The 17,368-nt window shown below is 40.2% G+C and overlaps 1 protein-coding gene across 4 annotated transcripts in view; it reads left to right on the top strand.

Moving 5' to 3' along the window:
• Window positions 1-17,368, top strand: part of CWC27 (CWC27 spliceosome associated cyclophilin) — a 151,620-nt gene that overhangs the window by 4,025 nt on the left and 130,227 nt on the right. For all 4 annotated transcript variants that reach the window (XM_077936334.1, XM_077936335.1, XM_077936333.1 and 1 more), the window contains exons 3-10: window positions 1,105-1,217; window positions 2,514-2,657; window positions 3,676-3,774; window positions 5,198-5,301; window positions 5,561-5,630; window positions 7,117-7,196; window positions 7,508-7,541; window positions 9,358-9,512. In XM_077936334.1, the coding sequence (XP_077792460.1) occupies window positions 1,105-1,217; window positions 2,514-2,657; window positions 3,676-3,774; window positions 5,198-5,301; window positions 5,561-5,630; window positions 7,117-7,196; window positions 7,508-7,541; window positions 9,358-9,512 (799 nt within the window). The remainder of the gene's footprint in view (window positions 1-1,104; window positions 1,218-2,513; window positions 2,658-3,675; window positions 3,775-5,197; window positions 5,302-5,560; window positions 5,631-7,116; window positions 7,197-7,507; window positions 7,542-9,357; window positions 9,513-17,368) is intronic.

Raw genomic sequence — 17,368 nt, 5'->3', positions numbered from 1 at the left:
ACAGCAGGCATCTGCTGTGTCACTCCCCAGAGTCGAGTGTCTCTGCCTCATGTAGCTGGCCACATTTGCTCCTCTCCTCCAAACTGCATTACAAGTCAAATGAAAATCCATCTTTCATCTAAGCACTCTGCAACTTGTAACACCACTTAATAGAAGTGGACCCATTTCTCTTGCATGGAGGAGGTTTGGATAAACAACGGGAGAATCACTGAATGTTTCTTTGATCTCCAAAATTACATGCAAGTGAAAGACAACCTCAATTTCCCCTTAAGTCACCTGATAAGCTCAGGCGGTTTAGAGAAGATTCTTTTTAGTTTTAAGGAGGATCAGAGAACCCCGGGAATCACCTCCGTTGTTTCTTATCCAAACTTCCATGCAACTGAAGCAAGACTCTGCCTCTCTCTCAAGTCCTCTGAGATTAGCAGAGGGCTTGTGGGCAGGTTGGGGTTTCCCTCACTTGGGATGCAGTTTGCAGAAGGGGTAAAGCAGCAGTCAAGTCTCCTGCACTTTCCTTCCTTCTCTCCTTTCTGCTGCAGTATGAACTAACCTCAGCCTCTTCCCAAAGTCCTGTGTGCATGTGCTAGAGAAAGTGGGGAGAGTTGGTAGTGAGGACTAAGAGAGGCTGGCTAGTAAACCAAGCCAATACAGTAGCACCTCGGTTTACGAACAGTCCTGTTAATGAACTATTCAGTTTACAAACTCCGCAAAACCGGAAGTAGTGTTCTGGTTTGCAAACTTTACCTCAGTCTACAAACAGAAGCTGAATGGTGGAAGGGCACCAGTGGTGGGAGGACTCATTAGAGAAAGCGCGCCTCGGTTTAAGAACAGACTTCCGGAACGGATTAAGTTCATAAACCGAGGTACCACTGTATTTGTGGACAACATAATTTATTAACAGTATTAAAGATAATACTTTTAAATTTCGTACTGAACTAAGTGGTTTTGGTAGTTTGGGTTTTAGCTTCTTCAAAATTAGCATATGCAGCTAATTTTAAGAGGAGAGATATTTTGAAGGAATAAAATTTTGGTAAGAAACCAGAATGCTGTTTATAATGAAAGGTATACAGTCCATGCTAGCTACTCTAATGCCGGTTTTCTTTTCAGGTTATTACAGCAACACAATATTTCACAGGGTTGTACCTGAGTTTATAGTGCAAGGAGGAGATCCAACTGGTACTGGGTCAGGAGGAGAATCTATCTATGGGGCCCCTTTTAAGGTAAACCTCTGTTTTCAATGGGTTTTATTGTCCACTTATTCCACTGCTGTTGAACTTTGGTTAAAATGGATTAAGATTTAATAAATGTCCCAGCTACAGTTAGCTGCCTACCCCATGCACACATAGCTTGCAGTAGGCCCCATTGCACTTGGTGGGATTTGTAAAAGTGTGTAGGGTTGCATAGTTAATCACTTTTAATTCCCTTTATTTCTTTGTGAGATAATTTGAGCACATGAGATTTGAGTCCTATTGAAACTGGCAGGACTAAAATGACTAACCTGTGGCTAGATCTGGGTCAAAGTTTGGGGTTATTTAGGGACGCGGGTGGCGCTGTGGGTAAAAGCCTCAGCGCCTAGGGCTTGCCGATCGAAAGGTCGGCGGTTCGAATCCCCGCGGCGGGGTGCGCTCCCGTTGCTCGGTCCCAGCGCCTGCCAACCTAGCAGTTCGAAAGCACCCCCAGGTGCAAGTAGATAAATAGGGACCGCTTACTGGCGGGAAGGTAAACAGCGTTTCCGTGTGCTGCGCTGGCTTGCCAGATGCAGCTTTGTCACGCTGGCCACGTGACCCGGAAGTGTCTTCGGACAGCGCTGGCTCCCGGCCTATAGAGTGAGATGGGTGCACAACCCTAGAGTCTGTCAAGACTGGCCCGTACGGGCAGGGGTACCTTTACCTTTTAGGGTCACTTTTGTGAGGAAAGCAACATAATAATAATTAATAATAATAATAATTCTTGCTCCTGTCCGTTTTTAGAACTCTGCATATAAAATGGCATTCTAAACAATTGTAGTGAAATGTAGGCTGTTCATAGAATGAAAAGATGGGACTTAATTGCCAAGCTTGGAAGGAAGAACAGATCCTCATCTTTCAAGATTTCCTGTCTATAAGTACAAATAACCATGAGAAAGCTTTAAAAAAGTTTCCAAAAGAAACAAATAATTATGTTTCTCTTCTAGAATTAAGAACTGCTCCTCCTACTTGCTAGCTCGGATAGACCCTCTTGAACTTGTTACTTCAGATGTAACTTTCAATATTTGCATTCTTCCAAAAGACACCACTTTTATCTATATCACAGCTCCTTAAAATTGGGACTTTTTTTTTATTGTGTTAGTTAATGATATCTAGTTTTTCCATGGAAGATAAGCTGTTGTTGATAATGAAAGTGATTATTGCTTTGGGATTTGGCTGTAAACAGTGTTTTTGATATCGTATTCCAGAGGTGCATCAACGGACAAACTGTGGAATGAACAAAAACAGATTAAACTTGTGCACTAATTGCTCTTCCTCTTTAATTTGCAGGATGAATTCCACTCACGGTTGCGCTTTATTCGGCGGGGACTGGTTGCCATGGCAAACGCCGGGCCTCACGATAATGGCAGCCAGTTCTTCTTTACTTTGGCTCGGGCAGATGAACTTAACAACAAGCACACCATCTTTGGAAAGGTCTGAAAGACTTCTGTCCCAAGCCCTGTTATTTGTCTGCCTGAATTTGGTTGTGGGGGCAACCTTGGCGAAGAAAATCCACCCAAAGCTGTTAGAACTCATCAAATGCAGTCTCTGATGAGCGGGAGGGCTAGGTGTTTGGATACCCTCATCACAATACCGTATTTTTCGCTCTATAAGACGCACCAGACCACAAGACGCACCTAGTTTTTGGAGGAGGAAAACAAGAAAAAAAAATATTCTGAATCTCAGAAGCCAGAACAGCAAGAGGGATTGCTGCGCAGTGAAAGCAGCAATCCCTCTTGCTGTTCTGGCTTCTGGGAGAGCTGCGCAACCTGCATTCGCTCCATAAGACGCACATACACTTCCCCTTACTTTTTAGGAGGGAAAAAGAGAGTCTTATAGAGCAAAAAGTACGGTAATTTTATTTGTACGCTTTGTTTCCATAGTTAAAGCCATGTTCAAGGCAGCTGACAGCATGAAAAGGTTTACATAACAAAAGCAGTCATAAGCAATAAATAAAACACTTCTAAAAGATACACATCCAGATTGAACAATGTCCACATAAATCGTACGATCTAAAAATTAAGATACTAAAAATGAATATCAACAACAGCAACAAACCCCTGTAAACAATATCCCAACCCAATAGTGTTCAGCAGCCTCAGCTTTTGTAGCTGGAGTCAGTCAGGGCCCCACCCTCCCAGGCCATGTGGAAAAAGGCCTGCAAGGCAGGGAACAGATCCTCCCATTAAATGCATTTGTTTTGGCTTAGCCCTAACATATATATTTCTTATGTCAGCTGTTGGGATACCAGTATGTTTGTAAACTGTGTACCTCTTCCGATTGCATTTCTCACTGTGGAAAAAGGCTACATTGATCTAAAGTATAAATTCATTTTATGTGCTGTCAAACTGATAATGACTTTTTAACAGAAAACATACAAGCTTTCTAAAACTATCCAGAAAGTACTTTGAAAATAATTTAAGCTTTAAAAAACCCTCTTCTAATTTCACAGATTACTGGAGATACCATATATAACATGTTACGACTTACAGAGGTTGAAACAGATGCAGATGAAAGACCACTCAACCCACATAAAATAAAAAGTACTGAGGTAGGTTTAATGTTGTCTAAAATGGATTAAAATATATATTTCATTGCCTTCAAACCATTACAATTAAATGTAATTTATTCGTATCTTTGTTTATCTCAAAGCAGTGATCAGAATGAGTATTTTATACAGTTATTTTAGCCTATTAATATGCATCTGTGTCTTCCATTGGTAATATCATTTTAAAAGTCATATATTTAATACCTGCAGTTTTGGAATTGACTATGTGTGGTATTCAGTTATGTTTTAATTAGAGCAGACCTATTGAAATTGATGAACATAATTAAGTTGGGTCTATTAATTTCAATATGTCTACTCTGAGTTAAATTTAGGTTGATATTGAACTAGGTCAGTTGCTAAAGGTTGTAAGACTGACACATATTTGGGTTTTTTGCAGCTTTTGCTAAGGCCACAGGAGCTTGTTTAACCATAAAATACTTAAAATTACACAAAGCATAAAAGGCAATAATTAAGAAATCTATTTCAGCAAAAATCCATAGGCTGCTAATGCAGACTGTAGCCCATGGCAGTGTGACTCATTTTTACTGCCAAAGGCAATACAGAATACTGTATTTTTCCGTGAATTTTTGGGGACTCAAATTTAAGAAAATGGGAGATGGCACAGAGTTGTTGAGTTTCTCTTGTAGAGGGTTCCCAAGAGTTGTTGATCTTTTTTGATGGGGTGGGGTTGCCAGAAATCACTCACCCGCATGCGTTGCAAAATCTGCCTGTAGTCTCTCCCCTCTCCAGCAGAAGCTGCCAATCGCCCGCCCAATTGCCGCAGCACCAGCTAATCAATACCACCCATTGATGCAGCAACCAATAACATGCACAGTAGCCGCTAACAGCCAGGGCAGCAACCAATCAAACGTTCACCCTATTCACTCCCCTTGTATAAGATGACCCCCATTTTAAAGCACGATTTTTAAAGGAAAAAAACATAGTCTTATACACAGAAAAGTACGGTAGATGAAACCGTCTGAATGCCATCAGAGAGATTTAATTTCTGAACTCATTCAGGGAGTCGTGCAGGGAGACTTGTGGAACAATTAGTGAAGGTTCTACAGAGCAGGGCCTGAACTGATGATGACCATGTAGTGGGTTTAGGGTTCCAGGCTGTGAAGGGTTTGGAAGTTAAGTTTGCAGGCAGCAAAGCTGGGAACATGCCTTCTCCTCTCCCTCATGCCATAGCATACTGCATCTGATCCAGTGTGAGATTTCCTCAGGCTTGTTCCAGCTCATGCATGTTATGCTAAACTGTGGTGCAAACTGGGTCTTGGTGCGTGGTGGTTTTGTACATTGTAACTCTTGGAGCTGTAATTCTTCGCTGTCTGTTTTACTGCAGCGATTGGATGGTTTTAAAATCAGGATTACTTATCACAATGGGAAGTCCTAAAAGAGGGTTTCTGAAATATTTTTCTTCTAGGTTTTATTTAATCCTTTTGATGACATAATTCCGAGAACCAGTAAAAAGCTGACGAATGAGAAACCAGCTGAAGAAGCGAAGAAAGCAAAATCCAAGGGCACAAAGTAATTATAGCCTATGATGGTTCCACAAACTCAATATTAACATGGTGAAGAAAAACTAAGATCTATTTATATATCGCCACTGAATAATCAAACCCTTATTTATTACCCTGTGAAGTTAAAGCAATAAAGCTCTATAAATTTTAGTCCTTTTGAATGGGATATTTTGTTCAAATGTATTCTGTAATGTCATTTCTAGGAAAACAATCTATATAAGATAATACTGTCCCCCCCCTTTTTTTTTTTGTTTTTTGTTTTTAAGGAATTTTAGCTTGCTTTCATTTGGAGAAGAAGCTGAAGAGGAAGAAGTAGAAGTCAATAGAGTTAGCCAGGTATAGATACAGGCTAACAATGTATTTTTGTGACTCTTCTTTGCTTGTTTATATTTGTGAATAACTCACTTTCCTCTTGGAACCTTCACCTTACAGAGCAGGGGTGGGGAGCCTTTTCGCCTCTGTAGGCCAGATACTTCTCAAACCCAGCCTTGTGGGCCAGATTTGACGGGTGGGCAAGATCGTCCACATGACAGTTCACCTGACATGACCATGGCATCAGGTATTGGGTGCTTTGAAGTCCAGGTGCTGGGACTTCAGAGCACCATGCAGGGCTGGCAGATTACTACCCATCACTCAAAGCCTTCTTCCTGCAGTTCCTCCACACACAACCAGTCCTGGATGCTTTGGGTCTAGCCTTCTTTCTGCAGGCATCAGCTCCATGTGCAAGTTCCCCTGTGGATGATGAGCAGCTGAGCCAGAGCTTTCTTCCCTTGCCCCATGGGGAGCGCATTTTAAGATGCCTTGCCTGCCACATCTCTACCTGCCCCATATCTAATGTTACATATGACATCAAGCGTGGGGCAGGTGGGGTGGTTCGGGGGAAACTGTCTCTCAGGCCTACTTTGAACCCCTGGCAGGCCACGTTTGGCCTGCAAGCTGAAGGTTCCCCACCCCTTTGGTAGAGCTTTGTGAACCAACATATCACACTTGATACAAGACACTGCCAAGTTCAGATAAAACATGAATATAGAGATGGATGTGCTTACCATGCATCCTTATAAATGTATTATTGCAATACTTTCCTGCTAGAGAATTGGTCCTTCACAACTGGCTCTTGATTGGTTTTCTGCCTCAATGCAAAGTGCTGATTATACTGAATATGACCCCCCATAAGCACACCTGATACCTACAAACCACTTTTTTCCTACATGATCACATTTATATATTTAGTTCAGGGATGGGGAATTTGTGGCACTCGAGGAGTTGTAGTCCCAGTTCCCATCACCCCTGACTCTTGGCTGTACTGACTGGGGTTGATTGGAGCTAGTGTCCATCTACATCTGTAAGGCTACAAGGTTGTGCATCTCTGCCTTAGCTCATGTAGGGAAACTTTATTTTATGTCCCCCTCTCTGTCTGAGGTGGTGACTTAAGTGTGGTAAGACCTTCTTGGTGGTGGCACCAAGACTGTGGAACTTGCTCCCCAGCAGAGGGAGGGAGTTTACATTGCTAGTTTACTTCAGTTTTTTAAGCAGCACATCACAATTGTTTCATTTCAGGACACATTTGCAATGAACAATATTGGAAATTTATTTAACTGCAGTCATTCTGTTTTGATTTTAATCTTTTGTAGTTTGGTTATGGTATGATTTTTATTAATTGTTATAAACCCTCTTAGGATAAGAACAAATGTGTTTTACAGGAGAGTGATGCTATATTTTTTCAGTTAGTTTGGGTGAGGTTAAAACAGTGATTCCTCTCCCCCTGACCCCTTTCCACCCCCCTACTCATTGTTCTGCATCTCATCATCATCTTCTTTTTTAGAATATGAAAGGAAAAAGCAAAAGCAGTCACGACTTGCTGAAAGACGATCCGCATCTGAGCTCAGTACCTGCCATTGAAAGGTTAATATACTACTTGCTAATCAGCAGCTATGTCAACTTGGGGGAGGCTGGATCTCTTTACCATAAACTCACAACTACCTGTCCACTTGCCTAACTCTTGCTTTTTAGATCTAGAGGGCTATCCCTAGACCTTTTTTCTGCCCCTGCTTTGTATGCAAGGTACATATGTAGATGTGTGGAACTCAATGTTGTTGTTTTTAAAAAAGTCTGCATCTCTACCTGTGTACTTTTAAATTCAGTTTTTATTTCATTAAGCTAATTCAAGTAACGTTAGAGAAGAATCTACTTACATAAGTTGCATTTCCTTTCAGTGAAAAAGCAGATGACAGTGATATCTCGGATGAGGTGAGTAGCATTTCTACTTCAATAGGGAGCCCATTTTGCTGTGAAGTTGTAATATTCTCAGGAAAGTCACACACTGAAGCTTATACATGTTGCCACCAGGACAGTGGTTCTGGGTGTGGGTGATTCCTTTAGGTCAAAACAAGCACCTTCTGTTGACGTTTGCTGCTTTGAGTCCATGCGAAGTACACAGCACAAAAATGGTTTAAACTAAAATTACCCAGTGGAGAAGAACTGTATACAGATGCTCAAATTTTACACATAGTGAAGAATGGGGGCTGTGCTGTCCCATCCCTCTAATGCTTTGCCACTCACTCTGATGAGATGGGCCTCCAGGTGTCCTTTTTATTGTGCATTCATTTTAATTTGTGCTCATTATAGTTGTTATTTAGTCGTGTCTGACTCTTTGTGACCCCCATGGACCAGAGCACGCCAGGCACTCCTGTCTTCCACTGCCTCCCGCAGTTTGGTCAGACTCATGTTTGTAGCTTCGAGAACACTGTCCAGCCATCTCGTCCTCTGTCGTCCCCTTCTCCTTGTGCCCTCAATCTTTCCCAACATCAGGGTCTTTTCCAGGGAGTCTTCTCTTCTCATGAGGTGGCCAAAGTATTGGAGCCTAAGCTCGTTATATTAGCAGGGCTTTCAATACTGTTCGCGCCTTCAAAAGTTACAGGGCGGGCATACAGCTTCGTTTCCAGTTGGTGCATGTCATAGAATCATAGAATTGTAGAGTTTGAAGGGACCCTGAGGGTCATCCATTCCAACCCCCTGCAATGCAGGAATCTCAACTAAAGCATCCAATACAGATGTCCTGTAGCTTCCTACTGAAAACCTGTTAACTTTTCATATCACAGATGTTTTGGGGTTGTTGGTGTTCTCTTGTCCGGCTTTTGTTTTGTTCTAGCATAAGAGTGCCCCTCCAGACAGTGATAACATTGGGGAAGCATTGCCGAACAACTAATAAAGCAGAATGCTGTGCGTACAAGTTCTCTATAAATTCATTACTAACACACCAATGACATGTTACATAAATGACCATCAAAAACCAAATACTGGTCCGGAGAGGCCTCTGTGAATGTAGGTCCTTCACATCTAGATCTTGTGGTGTGTAGGTCCTGTGGATTTGGCCTTTGAGCATTGGGCTCCCCTTTTGCATAAATTATACCTCACAGACGTTGAGTGGGATGGTGCACGGATACAATCCCGCTCTCCAACTTTGTATATACTGTAATCTGGATATCTGCACAGTGCTGAGGAATAAGATGAGGTGATAGTGATGTGGAAAATGAAAGAAAAATGCTGCTTTGAACCAGCTTGGTTCGAGTATGCTCGAGAAGAGGAAACCATATTCTGTCACATTAAAAAAACTGGAGTGTAGTGGTTTTACTAGATCCTAGGAGACCAGGGCTCGAATACCCACTGCTCCATGAAGCTCACTGGGTGACCTTTAGCCAATCACTATCAGCCTAACCTACCTCACAGGGTTCTTGGGAGAATAAAATGGGGAGATGGTGAAACCATGGACTCATTTGCTACCTCTAGCCCCTTGGAGAAAAGATAGAATAACAACAATAATGAATAATAATAATGAACAATAATAATAATAATAATATAGAACAGGAGTTTTAACTACTTCTTTAGGAGAGCTTAAAATTATTAGAAATCTCTTTTCTTCATGTAACTATCACATTGTTTTAGACAGTTGTGTTCTCCAATGTCTATTGTCTTTGAAATACTCTTCCTGTGATGAACTGAAGTTGTCATGTGTATGAAGAGCAGTGAACGGATATTTTATCAAACCAGCCTATTTGCTTGGCAGGAAGAGGGTGCATATGGTGAGGAAGATGAAGAAATTGATAGTGATGAGAAGTATCAAATGAAAGAACGCATTGTGAAGAAGTTAAAGAAAGATGCTGATCTAGCAGCTCAAAAACCAACTAAAGAGAAGGAAACGGAGAAGAAAAGTAGCCGCAGGTGGGTAATGCATTATTTTGAGCTTGAGTGTAGTAAAATAGCGTTTTCAAATATTCCACCATTGACACTTAAATAAAATGCTGAGTAAATTGATCTTAAGTTTGTTCCTCAGATGATTTTTTTGGTTAAAATTTTTAGAGGAGCATCTCTTCATATTTTCATTCTTCTCTCTGGCCCCACCATAGAAAGCTTTTGATTAGCTACAGCAGATATGTATACTGTGAGTGATATTGCTGAAGTAGCCAAACCAGTGTCAAGCCTGCACAAAAAAGGATATATCAGCAGGCTTGTGGGAACACTGCAGTCTGCAGAAGCACAAAAACTACTCAGGAGAAGAAACACAGCCCAGGGTGAGGGGCAATAATAACCCCAGTGAGGACTGAGCATGCTCATTGGCCTTGGAATGCTGATCATTGCAGTGGGGAACGGGTGGAAATCTAGAGTGGGAGAGGAAAATGAAATGGAGAGGCTGGAATTCTGAACAGAGAGCACACCACACTACAACACTTGGTTGCAGATCTCATTTGCAAGCATACATTTTAATTTTTCTAGATACAGTGGTACTTTGGGTTACATACGCTTCAGATTACAGACTCCGCTAACCAGAAATATTACCTTGGGTTAAGAACTTTGCTTCAGGATGAGAACAGAAATCATGCAGCAGTGGCGCAGCAGCAGCAGGAGGCCCCATTAGCTAAAGTGGTACCTCAGGTTAAGAACAGTTTCAGGTTAAGAACAGACCTCCAGAACGAATTAAGTTCTTAACCTGAGGTACCACTGTAGTTGTTACTATGAAGTAATAAGCAAAACCTGGGTGTTTCTGACCTCAGTAGCAAAGTGTGTGTGTAAAGAGTATTATCATAATGTCCTCTGCTTGGCTTATGTTTTATCATATTTTATAAGCTATTAGCTGATTATAGAAGTGGGCCCAGATCCATGAGTTAGCGCCACAGCTAAGAAACTCCCAGGATATAACTTCGATGTACCATTTGCCGTGTAGTTGTGCACTGACACAAGGTATCTTATTGGTAGAGCTGGTTAGGGTGGTGCTTTTTTAATTAGTAATGGTTACCATCTTTGTGTGCTTAGTGTGCAAAGCTTTTGGACAGATTGAATGGGCCCACCTGGGACCCAGCTGCGTCACTGCAAGAGTCCATGCCTGGCATGTGGTAATACTAACCTGTTGTACATAGGTGTAATCCACATACCTTGCTTATAGGTGTAATCCACATACCTTGCCCTGGAAGCCAGAGGAGTGTTTGCAGAAGTCTGTTCATTTCTCTGTTGAGAAACCTTCACAATGTTAAAGCATATACAGTGGTACCTCGGGTTAAGTACTTAATTCGTTCCGGAGGTCTGTTCTTAACCTGAAACTGTTCTTAACCTGAAGCACCACTTTAGCTAATGGGGCCTCCCGCTGCCACTGCGCATCCGGAGCACGATTTCTGTTCTCATCCTGAAGCAAAGTTCTTAACCTGAAGTACTATTTCTGGGTTAGTGGAGTCTGTAACCTGAAGCGTATGTAACCCGAGCTACCACTGTACTAAGCAGAAATGTACAGCATGCACAGGCCCAAGCTCTTCTTGCATGACCATAACACTTGGCACAGTTCACCAAATAATCAAAATGTTACTTACTTATGACATTTCCTAGTACTGATTTCTCTTGGCAAAATTTTGTGAAGGGCAAGTAACACCCTTTTTTGGCATCTTTGAATCGTTATGAGTTTTTGATTCAATTCCTCTCTTACTCAAGGAATATCACAGTGTTTTCTTTTTGTTTGTTCCAGCTTTGCTAAGATCTTTGACTTTGTTCTGGTGAACCCAGACCACAGCCTCTAGCTATTGACTAGACAATAAATACTAACTTGTACACTTCCATAGTAATCACAGATGCAATATGCTTTTCACAGCATTGCACATCCACCATTTTTATACAGCTGTACTTGAGACAGTGCTCTGTTTCTAACTTTTGTTTTTTGGTGAGTGTTTTTATTTTAAAAAAGAACTTACAGCCTTCCTAATTTTAAAAAGATATTCAAGGTGGCTAACAGATCCCAAACCTCCCAATCCCTATATCTGACCCAGTCAGAAAACCAGCATGATTAGCACAACCCTATATAAATTACAATAATTACTTCCTAAAGGGCTACTAATAATAATAATAAATTTTATTTATATCCCGTCCTCCCCAGCCGAAGCCGGGCTCAGGGCGGCTAACAACAATCAAATAATCAAACAGTCACTACTAAAACAAGAACATCAGCAATACTGTATACCAGAAAAATGATCAGCCAGAAAACCTTTTTAAACAGCCGTGGTTTTAACAGCCACCTGAAACAATACACGTGAGCCCAGGGCCAGGCTGGGGCAGGAAAATTTTGGACCAGGAAAAATGTGCAGTGATTGAGTTTGCGTAAAAAATAAAAAATAAATCCAAGTACATGTGACTGGAATGTCATGTGTAGTTTTGCCATAAGAGCAATTTTGTTTTTGTTTTTTAAACGCTATTTTGACATCTGCTAGACCATATGTGATCTATTTAAATGTGCTCTCAGTTCCAATTTGGCCTCACATTTTATTAAGATACGTTGTATTCTACGTACCTCAGTCATTTTCTCTTTCTAAGTTTACCCAGTCTATTTTAGTTGTTATTTTTGTTGTTGTTAATTAAATTTAGTATAGTTCTTCCTAGGAGTTTAATTTCAGCATTTGGTATGCTACAGCCTAAATACCACTTCTTTAAATCTTCTGAAAATCAATGTTTCTAATCTCAAAAGTATGGTGTGATAAAAGCAATTGTTGCAGGTCGTAATGTCACTTCTTAGATATTAGCAGTGAGTTCTGTTTCATTTGAAAACGGTATTAGCCCCCTAAGCAGTGGCAATGGAATTACGTATACACTGGAGGGTGTGTATATGGAATCAAAGATCTAAAAATCAAAGTACTCATAATTTACAGGGAAGCAGTAGCTTTTCTACTAAAAGTAAAATCACATTGACGTAGGCTGAGAGTCAAAATATTTATCCACTCCTTCTAAATTTTCTTTTAATTATTTTTTTTAAGTCGGTTTTTTCTTGGACATGTTTCATCAGCAGACAAAATTTTAAAATAGAAGAAATATACATTTTACTATTTCTGTTTTTTTTAAAGATATTTATTAAGATTTTACAGAATGAAAAAAGAAAAAAGAAAAATACAAAATAAAAATAGTTAAAAAACAATTCCATCTTTCCATCACTTATTTTTCATATGCTTATTTTCCGGACCTCCTCACACCTCCCTTTTTTGTATTCCAATTCAGTTTATTAGTTCAGCAAATCCTTTCCCTCTTTATTTATCCTAGTCTTTAATCTTAAAATATTATAACATTAAATTTTTTACCTGTAAATAATCCATTTTTTCATCTTCCTTATAGTGTTATAGCTAAAAACCACTTAACTTTTTATCCAACATCATTCTAACATTCATTAATTTTACAGTATTTCTGTAGATAGTCTTTAAATTTCTTCCAATCCTCTTCTTTTTTTTAAGTCGGTTTTTTCCTGGACATGTTTCATCAGCAGACAAACTTTTAAAATAGAAGAAATATACATTTTACTATTTCTGTATTCTCCTGTTCTTACATGGCATTCACAATGGTCTTCTATTCAATAAGATGATCGTGTCTTGTCCCCCCATCTCCTTATTAGTTTCAGCAGAATTTCTGCCTCCGAACTCCCAGTCCTTTCACTAGGCTCAGAGGCGGGGAGTTACGAATTCAACAGGGATCTGTTGATTCCACCAAAACAAAAATTTAATGTGTTTTGCCAAACAGTTTGACCATTCTTTAAATCAAATGAATAAGCTCTGAAGTATCTACTTCTGGCTGCGTAGGACCTGGTTTTAAAGTAGCACCACTCAAATCTTCCCCTAAAACATTTCACTTATTTGTATCTAATTTATTAATGTGCCCTCATTTCCACAGTGCCTTCGTTAAATATTGTGGGTTAGTCAAATAAGCCATAGTTATCAGCTTATATAATTAATTATGCAAGCCACTGAAGTATCTGTTATGCTTGGAAAAGCCTGTCACAGCGTACTACAGATTTCATTTAGTAATTGGAAACTGAACTTCATGTCATCTTATTTCAAGATGACTCTTGCTTTATACAGATGTGCTGGAAGCTGGCGATACAGCACATTCCCCAGAGAGAGTTTCAAGGATGCTGATTCAAGCCTGCGTTGATCAAAGCATGCAGTGAATCATAGGTCTGGGGTGTCAACAGCCACAGAATGGAATCCATGATGTATGACTTCAGTGGGAGGTTCAGGGAATGTTTTGTCAAACATCTGATAGCTATCAAATTTTTCATTTCATCTGAAAGTTAGATCAGCAAGTGTTGAAATGTTAAGTACTTTATTTGGAATAGCAGCTTATATTTAAGATGGCACTTAACAGCAAGTCTGGTGCAATGGTCAGACCCTGTGCAAATCAAACGCACAAAATAAAACAACCACTGTTTGCTTCCGACTGTTCATGAGGGAGCCGTTCTACACTGCTAAGAATTGTGAGTTTCAGGGCAACTGCTTGTTTTGGTCGGGTACAGAAAAGACATACAGTGGTACCTCAGTTTACAAACTTAATCTGTTCCTGAAGTTCGTTCTTAAACAGAAACCGTTCTTAAACCGAGGCGTGCTTTCCTTAATGAGGCCTCCCGCCACCAGTGCCCTTCCACTGTTCGGCTTCCGTTCTTAGACTGAGGTAAAGTTCGCAAACCGTGACACTTCTTCCAATTTTGTGGAGTTTGTAAACCAAATAGTTTGTAAACAGGGTTGTTCTTAAACCAAGGCACCACTGTACTCCCATGTCTTACATTGAAGGTCTCATAAGTAGGTGAACTATTTCTTGGAAGCAGCAAACACCAAGAATTGGATGCTCACTTCAGTACGATCTTCATGGGACACTTGTGCTTCGGTTTGCCACCCGGCCTAGTACACAAATCTATTTTGTTCTTGGTTATCCACTCCAAGTACAAAATTCAACTCGAGAAGCCACCCTAATTCTGATGTGTCAGCACTGGAGTTTGGGGGATTGTTTGGGCACAGTGCTAAGCCCTCTACCATGGATAAGCAAATGTACCTGCATATGTGTTTCGGTATGCAATGCACATTGCCCTACTTTCCTCCTCTTCCATTCTTCCGGCAGGGAAACAAATGCTAAACTTTTCTAGCGTTTATGTCTGAATTAGCACTTGTGGTTTGTTTTACTTCAGCCAAGGCAGATCAGAAGCAGGGGCGGATTTAGGTTTGATGAGGCCCTAAGCTACTGAAAGTAATGGGGCCCTTTATATGTCCAGCTGTCCTTTGTCAACAACAAATTGTCACTGTTTTTTGTGTTGAATATATGCTATATAGTAATTTATGGACCTAATAGGTATCTAAAGCCATTTTATTTGTTTTTTATCTTATATTTTGGAAATATACATCCAGTTTTTTTCCTTTAATTTTGGGGGGGGGCCCCCAAGAGAGTGGGGCCCTAAGCTATAGCTTGTTTAGCTTATACGTAAATCCAGCACTGATTGGAAGCTATGGTTTGTTCCCAGTTGCATGCGTTTGAGAGAAATAAACCACAAGTGCTGGTTCAGATGTACTGCTAAACTAGCCCCTCCATGGTTTGTTTCTGCATTGGAGGAAATGGGGAATTAGGGGGGCGGGGAGAGCACTCAAGCTGCATGCACAAGCGCACACTTCATGCACAGACTCAGTTTACTTAACCATGGTTTGTGGCTTAGCATTGTGCCCAAGTGTGGCCTTTGTAAAGAGTCTTGAGTACAATAGGTATCGAGTGTTGGACTGGAAATGGGGAAATCTGGGTTTGTAACTACTCAGCCATGAAACTTGTTGGGTGACCTTGGAACAGTTGCCACCACTCAGCAAAACCTACCATGTTGGGATATTGTGATGATAAAAGGGCAGGGTGGAAAAACCCTGCAAAGTAAAAGAAGACATAAGCCTCAAGTTGGTGCTAGAATGTAGTCGTCGTCCTTGTAATGTTTGCCAGTGCATTTCGACAAAAGTCTTTCCAGGGGTCATTAAAGCAAATCCCACACTCTTCTCTTTTGATCGATCATTAAAAGTTTCATTCAAGCCTTTGCCCTGTAGGTGGAGCTCACATGCCACAAATTTATGGATAGACCCTGGCTTGATTCTTCTGCTGTTTGTTGATATGGCAGTCCCTAAGCTCAGCTGAAGTATGTAAGAGCAGGGAGGTGGTGATTGCTAACAACAGATGATAAAATAAAGACTTTACAGTTTATGACAATATTTTGTAAGACTGTGGCCAGCCTACACAATATTGTGTTTCTTCAAAGGTTTGTAAAGTAGGGGTGCAACATTTTAATTGGTCCATTAATAGGCAGGGACCAGTTTTCTTAAAAGGCCCTCACTCATTTTAAAGTCACCGTTTTTGTTTGTTTTTAGGCTATTTTGGTTTGAGCAATGCATTAAGAAATAAAAATGCATTTCTTTTTTAAGCAATGGCTGTCTCCTTAGCTTTTGTTATTTCACACACTTACTTCACCATCTCGGAAAGGTTTAGTGAAATGATCATTTATTTATATTTTGTTTAAAGTTAATTAAAAGCAGCATGGAGCAGTTGTGTCTTCGCTGGGATACATTCAATATCCCTTGCCCCTCTGTTGCTTCTAGGCAACACACTCTGACTGAAAAATAAATGAATGTTGCTCTGTCCCCCTCTACCGCTGTTCAGTGGCAGCAGCTGGTGAATACTCTGTTCTGTCCCCCTCCAACATCTGCCAAGTTTCATGGAAATTTATCTTTCCAAACAAATTTTCCTTTGGAAATCTTTATTCAGAGCCAAGTCCACACATGGAGAGAACTGTGCATGCACAGTGCAATCCAATATATGTCTACTCATAAGTAAGCACCACTTAGGCCTGTGTGAATGTGTACAGGGTTGCAGTCAAAAGGGCTAGATGGTTTTTTCTCTCAGCCATTCGCAGGGCTGAAAGACAAGCAGATTTTAAGGTCAAAAGCAACTTGCCTATAGAGTTTACACGAATAGCCCGATACTTTAAACCTGTGTTTTTCTCCAGTGTAGGAATGGGATTTAAAGAATTAATGAATTCAGGATTTAGAAACTGGAAAATGTTGCAATTTTAAGTGCACTGCATATATATATATATGTTTAAAATATCTATGTAGTGAGCACCATTTAATTCACATTTCAGTCTTGTTTAAGAAATGAATGGATATCTGATTCAGTGACTAATTATCTAATCAAATTATATCTGTGATCTTAGCGCTTCTATAAGACAACCTTTAAAACTGCATTCTTTAATTGGTTCATGGAGGAGTTTTTTGGAAACTGAAAGCATGAATCACAGTAAACAAATGATGCAGATGTGGGGGTGGGAGAACCCCCCCCCCCCGGTATCATTTCACTGTTTGAATACAACTATGTCTTGCGGTGCTAAAACATACTGCTTTGAGAGAACCCAAATTATTATAGGTAGAGTCTCTTGTAAAAATCTTCCCATAAAAGATAACATCATTTTGATTCTGAGCTGCTGCTATTGCTGCTGCTGTTACTATTTTTTTCCATGCAATTGTATATCTAATTGTGGTTCCAAAACTACGTAAGCAGAATAGATAACACAAATATTCCAATATAGTGACACAAGTTAATCAGACTTATGACGTTGTTCAGGATAGTAGAAAGCCAACTACTATGACTTACGTTAAAAAAGAAAAAATGTATTGGTCAGTAAAACAAGCAGAAATTATTATTTAAAAGCCTTTGAAAGAGTAAAGTATTTGATGCCTTTTTTTAAAATGCAGAGAAAGAAGGACATA

This window comes from Podarcis muralis, chromosome 11 (genome assembly GCF_964188315.1).
Source record: "Podarcis muralis chromosome 11, rPodMur119.hap1.1, whole genome shotgun sequence".
NCBI lineage: Eukaryota > Metazoa > Chordata > Lepidosauria > Squamata > Lacertidae > Podarcis > Podarcis muralis.
The sequence above is the reverse complement of the archived record's forward strand: the minus strand, read 5'-3'. Positions and strand labels throughout refer to the sequence as shown.